The sequence below is a fragment of the Echinops telfairi genome, unplaced genomic scaffold, assembly GCF_000313985.2.
Source record: "Echinops telfairi isolate 266 unplaced genomic scaffold, ASM31398v2 ScPeMD7_7468;HRSCAF=8506_0, whole genome shotgun sequence".
Taxonomy (NCBI): Eukaryota; Metazoa; Chordata; class Mammalia; order Afrosoricida; family Tenrecidae; genus Echinops; species Echinops telfairi.
This window is the reverse complement of record NW_022111369.1, coordinates 17,605,151-17,617,850: the sequence shown is the minus strand read 5'-3', so window position 1 is coordinate 17,617,850 and position 12,700 is coordinate 17,605,151. Positions and strand designations below refer to the sequence as shown.

The window sequence follows — 12,700 nt, the reverse complement described above, 5'->3', positions numbered from 1 at the left end:
CTATCATGCTCAGTCCCCACCAGGATTTCAGCACTTCCTCTTTGTTACGTTCCCCTTGATCCTGCCCTACCAGGTCTCCCACAACCACCTCCCCACCAATTTGGATCGCTTGTTGTTCCCTATAGGTTTATCCAAATAACATTTCCTAGCAAAAGAAGACAAGGAAATTGATTCCTAGTTCACTCAAGACAACAAATTGCCTTTACGTTTGAACTAGTTTATTAAGTGGCCCCACAGTTGCACCATTGAACAATCCCCAAGGGGGGCTCGAACTCAAACTCCCATGGACACATTTTAAAGGAGCCACTTCCTCATAGGGTTGCTAGGCTGTTACCTTTACAGAAGCAGATGTTTTTGTCCCAACGCACCATTGGGTAGATTCAACCTCTGACCTTTGCTTAGCCTCACAACACTTACCCATTGAACCAGGAGACTCCTTAACATGCCCTTCCCATTCTCTTCAGAGAGGCCCTGCGCGACAGAGTAGAACTGAGCCATAGGCCTTCCAATTCTATAATATTTACATAGAGTCACAGTACCAAGGGAAAAAAAGAGTCGATTGTCAACCATTTCAGAACAAAAACCAATAGTACTGAAGGAAGAAATCCAACTTACACTGAAGACCTTAGGAAAAGGGGAAAAACAAAACAAAACAGTACAGGAATTGACGGAATACCAACTGAGATGTTTCAACAATGCAAGAAGTACTCACTTCACTATGCCCAGAAATTTGGAAGATAACTACCTATTAACTGGCTGGATGAGACTCATCATTTTTACCCATTCTAAAGAAAGGTGATCCAACAGCATGCAAACAGTATCAAATTACATAATAATACCATCCACAAGAAAAACATTGCTGAAGACAATTCAAAAACTGCTGCAGCAACACACCCAAAAGGAGCTGCCAGATACTCAAGCTGAATCTGGAAGCGGACATGGAATAAGGGACAACGCTGCTAATATAAAATGGATCTTGGCTGAAGGCAGAGACGACCAGAAAGATACTTACCTGTGTTTCCATAACTATGAAAAGATATTTGACGGTGTGGATCATAACACCTTATGACTAACTTTGGCAAAATGGGAATTCCAAAACACTTAATTGTGCTCATATGGACCCTGAACACAGACCAAGAGGCAGTCATTACAAATGAACAGGAGGATATTAGGTGGTATGAAATCAGGAAAGGTTTGCATAGGATTGTATCCTTTCACCATGATTGTTCGATCTTTATGCTGAGCAAAAAATATGAGAAGCTGGACTATGTGAAGAAGCGGGAAGTGTGAGGGTTGGATGAAGCTCCGGGAGCAGCCTTCTTTCTGCAGATAACAGCCTGGCCTGCTGAAAGCAAGTGGGACTTGGCACACTTACTGAGGAAGGTCAGACTTCAGCAGTATGTACTGTACTTCAATGTATAGAAAGCAAAAATCCTCACAACTGTACAGAGATAAGTGGAGAAAAGATTGATGTTGTCTGTAAGAGCCTCCAATAAAATTATTTTTTTTAAATGAAAGTTGTTAAGGATTTCATTTTACTTGGCTCCACTACTGGCACTCATGGAAGCAGCAGGCAATTCTGCTCCAAAAGGCTTCTTCAAAGAGTGAAAAAGCAAAGGTGAACGAGGATGGGCCTGGGCCAAGCCAGGATATTGCCCTTCATAGGCATGTGAGATCTGAACATGTGGGTAAGAAAGCCTGAAGAAGAATCAATGCCTTTGAGTAACCATGCTGAGAACAAATATTGAACCTGCGAGAACTGCCAGAAGAAAGAATAAACCTGTCTTGGAAGAAATATAGGTGGGTATGCTCTCTAGAAGCATGGCTGGTGAGACTTTGATTGCGGTATCGGGAAGGACCGATTCCCGGAGAAGGCTGTCATGTGTGGTGAAAAAAAGGGGGCCAGTGAAAACGAGGCAGGCCCCCAATGAGGTGGACTTCCACAAGGGTTGCAACAGAGGGCTGAAACCCATCGACGATTCTGAGGACGGCCTAGGACCAGGCAGTGCCTCGTTCTGTCGCACATAGGGTCTCTGTGAATCAGAACTAAGCGCACCTAACACCAGCAATGTTCTCCACGGGAGCAGACTCTCACCTTTTTTGCTCCAGGAGCAACTTGATAGGTCCAGACTGCCCACCTTTGGGGTTTCAGTGGCACACTCATCCCCAGGTCTCCTTTAAGAAGACCAGCTGGATTCCTGTCCCGCAAGAGTCCTCACCTCGGATGAGGAGTGGGTGAGAGTGCCCCCCTCGGGAGTGCTGAGTGAGTTCTGGAGCGATGCACCTGTGCCCCGAAGCACCTACCTTCTTCTGGGCACCCACAGCGCCGGCAGAAGGCAGGCGTCCACCCTTTAGTGCCGCACGTCGTTCTGCTTTCCCACGACTCAGAATCCCTGTAGTTTCCATGAACTTGCTTTTCCACATGAACCTGGCGCCTTCCGCACTAGAGGCCACCCCAGCGAACTGCAACGACTGCCGCGGAAGGACTCTGGGAGCTCTGCTAGGGTCCACAACCTGTCCTCCCTTCTTCTTCCAGAATCCTTCTTCAAGAGGGGAAGCCAGGCTTGTCCGTGACTCCTCCCCACCTGGCACATGAAGTAGCTGTGGTCCTCCAGCAGGGATGCCCAAAAAACACTGACCGTACAGCTGCGGTCTCACTGCGAGCGAGCTGACCCTCATTTGTCCCAGGCACACTCTTATAAGTGGTCTGAATGTGACGTTCTTTCAGGCACACCTCCGAGACACACACCCTCCTCTACCCATGGGGGCTAAGCGCCTTAGTGAGAGGCTTTGGTTTGGCCTCCGAAGAAAAGTTTGGCTTCATCCTCCAAGCCCAGGTTACTTTGACAGAAACCACAGGTGTGGTGTCTTGCCTCCGTCCTCCCAAGAACTCCCTCGATTTGCATATGCTATGACTGACAGACCTCTCCCGCCAGAGCCTCGGGGGCTGGGTGGTGAGTGTCACGACTGGGAGGAGGAACCAAGTCTCACTTCCTGGCCTGCTGGAGACTGGCAGCTCGTGTGGCTCAGGCGCCCACTTCTCTCTGCGGCTGTCTTGCCTAGAGCACCTGGCCGGGACTCTGGGGCCGTGAGCGCGAGGAGAGCGAATGGGCAGAGCAGAAACCTTAGAAGGGAAGATGAGTGGCCAGGATCCCTCAGACCTGTGGGGCCGATTGGATGGCGACACCGAGCTGCTCCAGGACTTGGGGTAAGAGAGCCGCTCCCCTTGTCAAAGTGTTTGATGGGGTGACATGAAGCCCCCACTCCTCCCCAAAGGCTGGCTTCAGTGAGATGCTCTTCAGCACCCCAGCTTTCTCTGGCACCCTGATGGTCTAAGAGATGGCTCCAAAAACAGTGTGTGGAGAAATGGAATTCAGAGTCAATGTGATTTCCTTTTTCCAGCAACTGTTTGAAGCTCCTTCATCTTTTTCCACTTGGCTGATTTATATCTGTCAGGTAGCTTCTATTGGAACTGATTGCATTCATTAAAAAAAAAAAAAGAAAAAGAAAGAAGCATAGATTGTTTCTAGCTGCGAGAATAGGTAGATTGAGACAATGGGAGACAGAATGGGGACAGAATTGGGATGTGCATGCTCATATTGCTTGGTGGACTGCTTACAGCTCTGGGGACTGAAGAAATGTGTTTTGATCCAAAGCTATTGAGAGTCGTATTGCCGGTAAAATAAACAGAAGGCCTGCCCTTCTGTAAACCAGAGGAACTTTTTTTAAAATTCAAAGAATGAGGAAGTATCTGTAGCAATCTCTTGCATGTGTTTTCCTTCCTGACCCTGCATTTGGGCGCTCTTGTGTCTATCCACATCTGCAGGGGCAACTTTGAAGCACTCACGCTTCGGGGAGAGCATAAGATAGTGCAAAACAGAAAATAGTCTGCCTCAGACATTAACGATGTAGTAGGCAGAGTCCTATGTGTCCTGTCTAGAAGTGGGGCCCAGATGAGACCATTAATCAGGACAATTAATAAAAGAAGCCAGCGTTACACAAGAGAGGAGTAGGGGATTTCCTAGAGAAACTAAATCAGTCCAAACCACAGAGAACATACAGGTCAGGCTGGTTTTGACACCTGTGATTCAGCAAAGGTGAAACTGGAATGTTTTGTCTTGAATCAGAGCTCTAAATTTTACAGCAAGCCAGTGGCATAGGAACGCTTCTTGTTGTCACCCCACAGCTCGAGAAAAGAGCAGCACGGGGTGGAAAACCATGCTAGACAGCTACCAAATCCTGGCAGAGCCACGATCGAACCTGCCAATGCCTGTTCTTAGCCGTGGGAAAGATGACACAGGAATGAAAATTCTCTTTATTAAGGCAGCAAAAATGGCAAGGTGTGCATGTGCACGTGCATGCTTGTGTGTGCATGTGTGTGGTACTATGAAAAAAGTTCCCAACGATTTCTGTCTTTAGATTTAAAAGCTGAGGGTTCCCACTGCACCTTCAAATGATAAATCAAATGTAACTGAATTTTCAATCAATTTAAAAATAAGTAAATAGAAACAGTTGCCATTAATTCTGACTCATGGGGCCCCCATGTATGTCAGAAGAGACCTGTGCTCTGTAGGGTTCTCAATGGTGGGAAGCTCTTAGAGAGAGATGACCAGGCCTTTCTTCTGAGGTACTCATGGCTGGACTCCCACCTCTAGTCTTTCAGTCTGAAACTAAGGGTGTTAACTGTTTATGTTACCAGGGAACTCCTTGACCCAGTGATCTCTCTGCATTGAGAAAGGAGCGTTCCTGGATCTCCCTACCCGTCTAGACTGAGTCCCCACACAGAAGAAGTGAAAGAGTCCAGAGCACCCAAAACAGGTGCCACAAAGCCTCGGAGCTAAAGCCAGGCTCCGGGGGGACTCTCACTCGGAAACCGATCAAATCGTGAATCTAGAATCCTTAGGTGCCTGGTCAGTCGAAACCCTTTGCCTTTGAACCATGGACTCATTGAGGTCTAGTTTTTACTAAAACTCCCAGTTGGTTTGATTGAAGACAAAAGCTCAGGAAAGGCAAAATGCTTTAATGTAGTTCATTAAAAGGTAGCTTGTTTTAATAATTTCTTATGAATGTGTGAAGTTCCTGAGAGACATAAACAGATCAGTTAGGGCTTCAGTTAGAGAGGGAGAATAAGTCTACCTTTAATTTTCGATTCCCTGACTTCTTTCCTGGAATATATGACGACGTTCTGGAAATTGAACCCTGGACTGCAGCCAATCTGCCACTTGTCTTTCTGGAGAGACACAACTTGCTCTGAGCACAGCATTCTGGTTTTCTAATGAATCTAAATCAAGTGACTCGTGTGCGTTGCCATATCTCATTTACGGGGTGTCAACCTAAGAACACACATGTGCTCTCCCTTTAAATGTATTCATGTTCTCAAACCATTGGAGTCTCCGATCAAGCAGGAATAAAATCAGCTTAAATTGCCGCTTAGCCTCAGTTATGTTTTGGTAGCATGAGGTTTGGAGAGAGGTCGGGACAGCGATGATCAAGGGAAAAGCAGGTACAGAGAGCAATAGGAGAAACGCAAGTGCTGGAGAACGAGGGGTTTAACTTGTTTTTAAAGTGAAGAGATGAAAAAAAAACCACTTTTTAAAAAGTAAAGAGATGAGGAAATAAAACTAGAGCCATCATCTACATAATTAACTAGTGTAGACTGGTCAGTTGATCGATAATTTACAATTCCAACATGTCTTCACCTATAACAAACATTTCTACAAGTTAGACTATAGGGAGGGGCCTCAAAAAGTATGTGGAAATATTATCTTTTCTTTCCACTTTTCCATGGTCCTTTTGATGTCCTCATAAAACTATCTGCAGACATGAAAATATCTTAAGATTTGCAAGGTAAATATTCAAACTAATGAGTGAGCACATTTTTCTCAAGTAAGAAATATAACACATATCCCATTTGTCCTACTTTATGTGTTTTCTCAAATCTCAATTTTTTTACAGAAAACAAAATGTCCAGCTACGTTAGCCAGAATCAAGGAACTAGATTCTGACATCTGGATATTTAAAACAATAAGTCAGAAATTGTCTGCTCCTTACTCTTCAAAAATGAGAGGAGCTGAAATAGATCAGCGGTCGAACAAGCAAACGGAGTCGCTAATAAATAGTTCAGGTTTTGCCTATGATCTCGGTTGCCACCACTGACACCTGCCACTGTCGTGTGACAGACAGCCCAGACGAGCAAGAAACAAACAAGCATGCCTGTGGGGGGGGGGGATAAATTTTACTTATGGAAGCTGACATTTGAATTTCATACAATTTTCATGAGTCACCAAATGTTCTTCTCCCCATCCCCCTCAACCACTTAGAAATGTAAAATTATCCTTAGTGTGCAGTACCCACAAACAGGTGGCCAGAAGGGAAGGGCCCCCAGATGGTGGTTTGCTGACCCCTGGGATGATCACAGTTACCACAGTGAGCCCCTGTGATGAGGTCAAGATTTCGTACAAACAAGAGGAAGTCAAACAGCGTTGTTACCAAGGTTTCATTTCATGCCTGCATTAGACGGTATTTGAACACGTCTGTCTCCGCCGTCAGTGAGCCCTGGTGAGGATGTGGGTTACCAGCTGAGCTGCTGCCCACCAGGGCCGCAGGGGAAAGGTGAGGCTGTCTGCCCCCTTCAAGAGGGACAGCTCAGAAACCCAGCAGGACAATTCTGCTCTGTCGTCCAAGGCCCAGGTGAGTCAGCAGTGACTCAGTGGCAGGGAGTGTTAGCGCGTCTGCCACTGCCGAGTTCTCTCAGCAGCACACCCTTCTGAGTCTTGTTGGGGTGCCTCCCCAAAACCAGAAAGGCCTCCTCAAAGCTGGTTTCTGAGGGGCTCTGCTGGGCCACTTATTCAACCAGGAAGGTTCGTTCAGAAGGTCATGGTGATTGTGTTGGGGGATTCCAGAATCATTTTGAGAGCCTTTCTAGAAGGACGCGGGAAAATTGCAGGGGCTTTTTAGGAAGAAATTTTAAGCAAAGTAAAAACTCTGTTGGTGAGGAAAAGACCGGGAAAGCTGCACTGTGACATTTCTGTCCCATCATGACAGCGCGCCTGCTCATTCTGCCAGGGCAGCAAGGCCTGTCTTACAAACATTTCTCTCGGACACCTTCCCTCGTCCATCACACATCCCTGGTCTTGCCCCTACAGACTTCTTTTTGTTGTCCAAACTCAAAGGATGTTTACGAAATAAGCTATTTGAATCCCTTAAGGATTCTGATACTGCTGTCTTGATGTGGTGTGAAATGAGGAGCAGAGCGCTCTTTGGGGGAGGGGCAGACAGAGGGGAACATTCCCTTCAGAAGTAGGGAGACCTGGGGGCGAGGACAGGTCAGGAAACGATAGCTTCACATGTTGATGCTTTTGTTTAGTAAAGGTTTCTGTGAGTTTTGTAGCAGTAATGTTTTACTTGCCCAAACACAGGAAAGCCAAAAGCAATGTAAAATAGAAAATGTGTTAGAGAATGCAATTCAAATATGTTCTACTAAAATGAACAAGAGACAGAACTTGTGTGACCCAGAAAAACAAGAAGTCCCTTCCACTTCCAGCTCTCACGGTTTGCAGTATGTTAGATCCCCATCTTCCACTGGTACTAGAATTCTCCTGTAAAGAAAGGGAGGGTCTCTAAGAGCAGAGAATTCTTTTTTGCCTAATGTCCTGGGTATAAAGCCATGCTCATTCCGTCAAATAGACTTGCCTCTCCCTTGAGATAAGCCAAACCCATGGCCACCGAGTGAATTCTGACTCCTAGGCTGTCAATCTTTATGGACACTGACAGTCTCATCTTTCTCCCAGAGTGGCTGGTGAGTTTGGCCCAACCTTGCAGTTAGCCATCCAATGCTTACCTGATAGCACCTCCAGGACTCCTCCCAGCCTGGTCTTTATCGACCACCTACTGTGCGCCAGCATCACGCCTTTCACAGACACGCCATCATCATTTAGTCATCATGACAACACTTTGAATCCAATGTGATTTTGTCCACTTAATAGATGCAGAAGTGACCGCAAAAAAGTGAAATGAGCTGTCTGGATGTCAGACTTGGTAGATGTTGGAGCTGAGGGGGTCACACTTAGGTCTGACTATCCAAAAAACGGATGCTGTCTCCACTGTGTGATGCTGTCTCACAGAATTCATGCAAAGCTGACCCATTCCGATACTGACCCTTAGTAGTGTCCCATGTTTATCATGTACCAGGAATTGTCCTAATACCTTTGCACATATGAACTGGCCTCACTCACACAAGCGAAACTGTGAGGTAGGTGTTGTGGCTGACATCATGCTCCTATACAGGTAAGAAAAGTGAGGAACAGAGCTTTTATCCTATGCCCAAGGTTATACATAAGGTCAGCAGTTCAAAACCTCTAGCTGCTCCTTGGGAGAAAGATGAGGCTTTCTACTTCCATAAAAAGTTACAGTCTCAGAAATTCTCAGGGCCAGTTCTGCTCTGTTTAGTAGGGTCACTATGAGTCAGTGAGTGGAGTGGGAAGGTTATAATGAAGAGGGCTGGTAAGCACTGAACTGCTACCTGCAAGGTCAAAGGTTCAAACACACCAGTTGCTCAGTAGAAGGAAGATGAGACTACCTGCTCCCTTGAAGACTTACAACCTCAGAAACACTATTTAGGGTTTCTGTGAGTTGGAATTGGCCCTATGGCTGTGGGTTTAAAATGATACTACTAGTCAACCTGCAAGCCCAGAAGTTTGTCTCCAAAATGCACAGGCTTCGCTACTTTCTAATTTTCATCAAAGTCTTTCTTCTGGGAGTCCAAAGCTGGTAGCATGAATAGTCGATGCCTTACTCTGATAATCCAAAGGTTGGAGATTCAAATCTAACCAGGGATGCCGCTGGGGAAAAAAGTCTGGCGATCTACTTCAGCCACAGAATACAGTTCTACTCTCACATCCACCGGGTCACCATGGGTCAGGATCAGCTCAAGGGTGACTGCTCTATTGCTGCTGTTTTCTTATGCTAGCGCCAGTTCTCAGTGCTATGTGCACTAAGAGAGAAACAGCAGGTTTGTGATGGCTGCTACCAACAAACCTTATTCCTAAAATATATTGCCCATTCTATTCTCCCGTAATACACATGAAGGGGCTTCGAGAAGCTCATGGGAAGGGGAATTAAGTTAGACAGGGTGCATTGTAGGGTGGGTTCCTGCAGCTGTAGTGGAATTAAGATGAGACACTTATCACTGATCCCCCTTCCGGTCCAATGTATAATTGCTCCAGCTTGAGGTGTTCTCTGCTTTGTTTCTGACCAAGGGTTTTCTGTTTCATGCTGTCATTGTTGTTGGGGCACTTGTTTGTATTTTCTCTTGATTTTGTGAGTTTTTGTGCATGTTGAGCCAAGATTGTAGCTTTTGCTAGGTGTCGTGGAGTCAATTCTGACCCCCAGTGCCCTGTGTACAACAGAAGGAAGCACTGCATGGTCCCCCGGCATCCTCACAAGTGCTCCTGTGCTTGAGCCCACTGTGGCAGCCACTGTGCCAATCCAGCTCCCTGAGAGCCTTCCTCTGGCTCTCTGCCCCTCTACTTAATCAAGCACAGCGTCCTTGTCCAGGGACTGGTCTCTCTGACAAGATACCTAAAGTATGTGGGAGTTAATTTCACCATCCTTTCCTGTAAGGTGCACTCTGGAAGTACTTTTTCCAAGATTAGGTGGACCTATAGAGACAATCACTGGATTAATGGATTCTAAAGGATGGGGTTGGGGAGACTGGTGGGAAGTGGGGAGTAGAGGAAAGAGGCAATTGGCCTGGAATTGATGATGGTGATGGCTGCCCATCTTTTATGAACGCGATTGAACCCCTGAAATGGATGGGATGTAAATTGTATGTTGGTGAAACTTAAAAATAAACAAAGTAATTAAAAGATCAATAGATGGAAAAAGTTTACCATCCCTTCCACCCTAACAAGTGTTACTAGGACTCAAAATGGACTCGATGGGCCGGCAGCGGGTTTGGTTTTGTCGTTAGAAAGGACACCCACTTAAATCCAGCAGGCTTCTACCAGCCTCCATGGCTCTTGCTTAGAATTAGACCCTGTCTGTGAAAAATCCTGTGCTTGAATAGGTCAAATTTTTCCATCAAAGGTTAATTTCACTTACAGGGGTCGGGGGGTGGGGGTATTCCAAACAAATGTATGTGCACAACTTTGAAGTTAAGTTAAAACTGTGACATGTTTTCCTGTGCTATATTCTGGAAGTATATCTATTGCACCTCAAAAACGTTGGACTTAATTATCCAGTAGTTTCTAAAAGCAAGAAACTTGAACAATCACCATTTAACTAACACATTCCAATTGTACTTGAAATAAATGTTTTCTACTTGTATGTGGGCGGAGGGGATGATTGTGGACATTCTCCACAAGCTTTGTGAAGCCCTCTGGCATGTCCATGAACACACAAAGCCAAGCCAGTGTCCTCATTAAGCAAGCCTTGCACAGTTTGGTGTGGAGTTCAGGGTTGGGGAAATTGAATGGGGTCGGAAAAGCATAGCAAATCCGAAGCTTTAATGGAACCTGTTGACAGAATGGCAACATCAACTAGAACAGTAAAGTTTGTTCCTTCTCTGGACACAGCTGTGTAATCTTGGATTCTAAAACCGGAAGGTGACTCTCCTTTGGGTAGTGTGTAACTAAGCACAGTTTAGGGTAGGGTAGTGTGTAACTAAGCACAGTTTGGTTTCTCCTTGGTGCGAGAGAATTTCCTCTCCAGTTGTGTTTTTCTGTTCCTCCTGTGGGCGACGGTGGTTTCCTCTCATTGACGTGGGGTAATCTGTCCATAGGGTCTCACACTGGGGGAAGGTGGGGAAGCTGTGTTTCATGCAGGCATCTTCCCATCCATCTCCATAAATCCAACTGTTGAATGAGGACATTGTATAAGGCAGCGTAGGGGACATTGAAATAAATAAGACATGAAAGCTTTCTAAAGAATAATAAATGTTTCAAGATCTATAAAGATGAGATAAGATTCAAATTTCAGTGTCCATCAATAAAGTTTATTAGAATACAAAAAAGAAAAAGCAAAAACAAAGAAGCCATGGTTGCCCCCGTGTCTGCTGCACAGAGGCAGAGAATGAGCATGCTCCTGCAGCTGGACTGCAGGGTAGTGGGGGCAGAGAGCTGTAGCAATGCATTGCTAATAAACACACACGACATATGGCAGGCAGGAAGGAAAGTCACTGAAGTAGAGAAGATGGCTTTTGAACGGGTACTATTTCTGGCGGTAGGAGGTAAAAAGATGACATTTTATAAAGGGGGGGGGGAAGACCTGAATTGAATAAATCAGTAAAAAGTGGCAAAGCACAATGAATATTCAGAAAGGCAAAAGAGGCCAGATTGACTCACACTCTCTAGTCTGAGAGTGGAGGGATCCCAGGCTAGAGATTTGGGAACCAGGGCTCAGCCAGCTTCGTCCTAGCCTGGGCTCCCTTCACCCTCAGGTTTTACTCTATGAAAAACTTCCACCCGGCTTCCCCATGAACCATGCCCCAAGCCTTTTCTTTCCTTTTCCTCTTTTCCTTTTAAGGTTATGTTCTTATATCGCCAGCTCTCCTACCAGATACATCGTTATTCTAAGGCAGTGCCCACTGTTTTCTGGTTCCTCCTCCCTGACACAGAGCTGCCTGAGATTGACTACAGTCTGAGCAGCTGAAATCCTAAACTCACTGCTTGCTCACCTCCCGCTTTTCTGTGCGCATCCTCCCCCTGACTCGCCTCTGTGGCCAGCATCTGCCTCCGTTATCTTTTGTGAGACTTCCTTGAATGCAACATACCGGCATGAAGCAGGGAATCAATAGAGAGGTCTGGGGGGGCTGGCCCCAATCCTAACTTCGTGGACAGCCCCCTCTCTCCGCAGAAGAATTTACTTCAGAGGACAGCACTGAAGCTACAGTTCAAGGAGAGGGACAAGTCTGATCAGATCACATGGGAGCAAATGAAGGGAGAGGAGGAGAGAGTGGAGCGTATCCTGGCCCACCAATCCCTGAGGACAATATTTCCATTCAGAGCACAGAGCACAGAGAAGCACAGAGAAGCACAGAGAAGACCATATGGCCAGCCCCAGTATGAGACAGGACATCCCTCACTGACCCATAGCACTACGGGGGACAACACTGGAGATACAGTGCAGGAATTATGCCCAATCAGACCCCACCACACTGAGGCAAAACACTAAGGGTGTGCAACAGAACAGCAAGGGGAACAGAGCAACAAAGTCCCCAGGGAATACCAAAATGGACTTTGGGGCCAGGGCATGGTACCTCATCAGACTCAACTAGAAAACACTCCTAAAGGTCAACAGACATACCTTGAACTATTTACCGACTTTTCTTTCTTTCTTTCTTTTTTTGTCCTTGGTTTGTTGTTGTTGTTTTGTTTCTTTTGTTGCTTGATTTGCTCTGTCTTGTTTTTTATGACTATTATTATCTCTGCAGGTCTGTCTAGATAAGATAGGCAGGATAAACAATCTGGAGGAGAAAACAACAGAACTGACAGTTCCAGGGAAACTTGGGAGAGGGAGAGGCAGGGGAAAGGATGTGGGTGTTAACAACCCCAGGGACAAGGGAACAACAAGTGATCCAAAATCGATGGCAAAAGGGTGTAGGAGGCCTGCTTGGGCTTGATTAAAGGCAATGTAACCGAGAGGAATTACTGAAACCTAAATGAAGGCTGAGCATGATAGTGGGACAAGAGGAATGTAAAAG

The 12,700-nt window shown here is 46.0% G+C and overlaps 1 protein-coding gene across 1 annotated transcript in view; it reads left to right on the top strand.

Moving 5' to 3' along the window:
- The first annotated feature begins 3,107 nt into the window (after window positions 1-3,107).
- The window catches only part of DAPP1 (dual adaptor of phosphotyrosine and 3-phosphoinositides 1), a 78,663-nt gene continuing 69,070 nt past the window's right edge, over window positions 3,108-12,700 (top strand). The window contains exon 1 of the mRNA XM_004703441.4: window positions 3,108-3,208. Coding sequence (XP_004703498.1) covers window positions 3,108-3,208 — 101 coding nt within the window. The remainder of the gene's footprint in view (window positions 3,209-12,700) is intronic.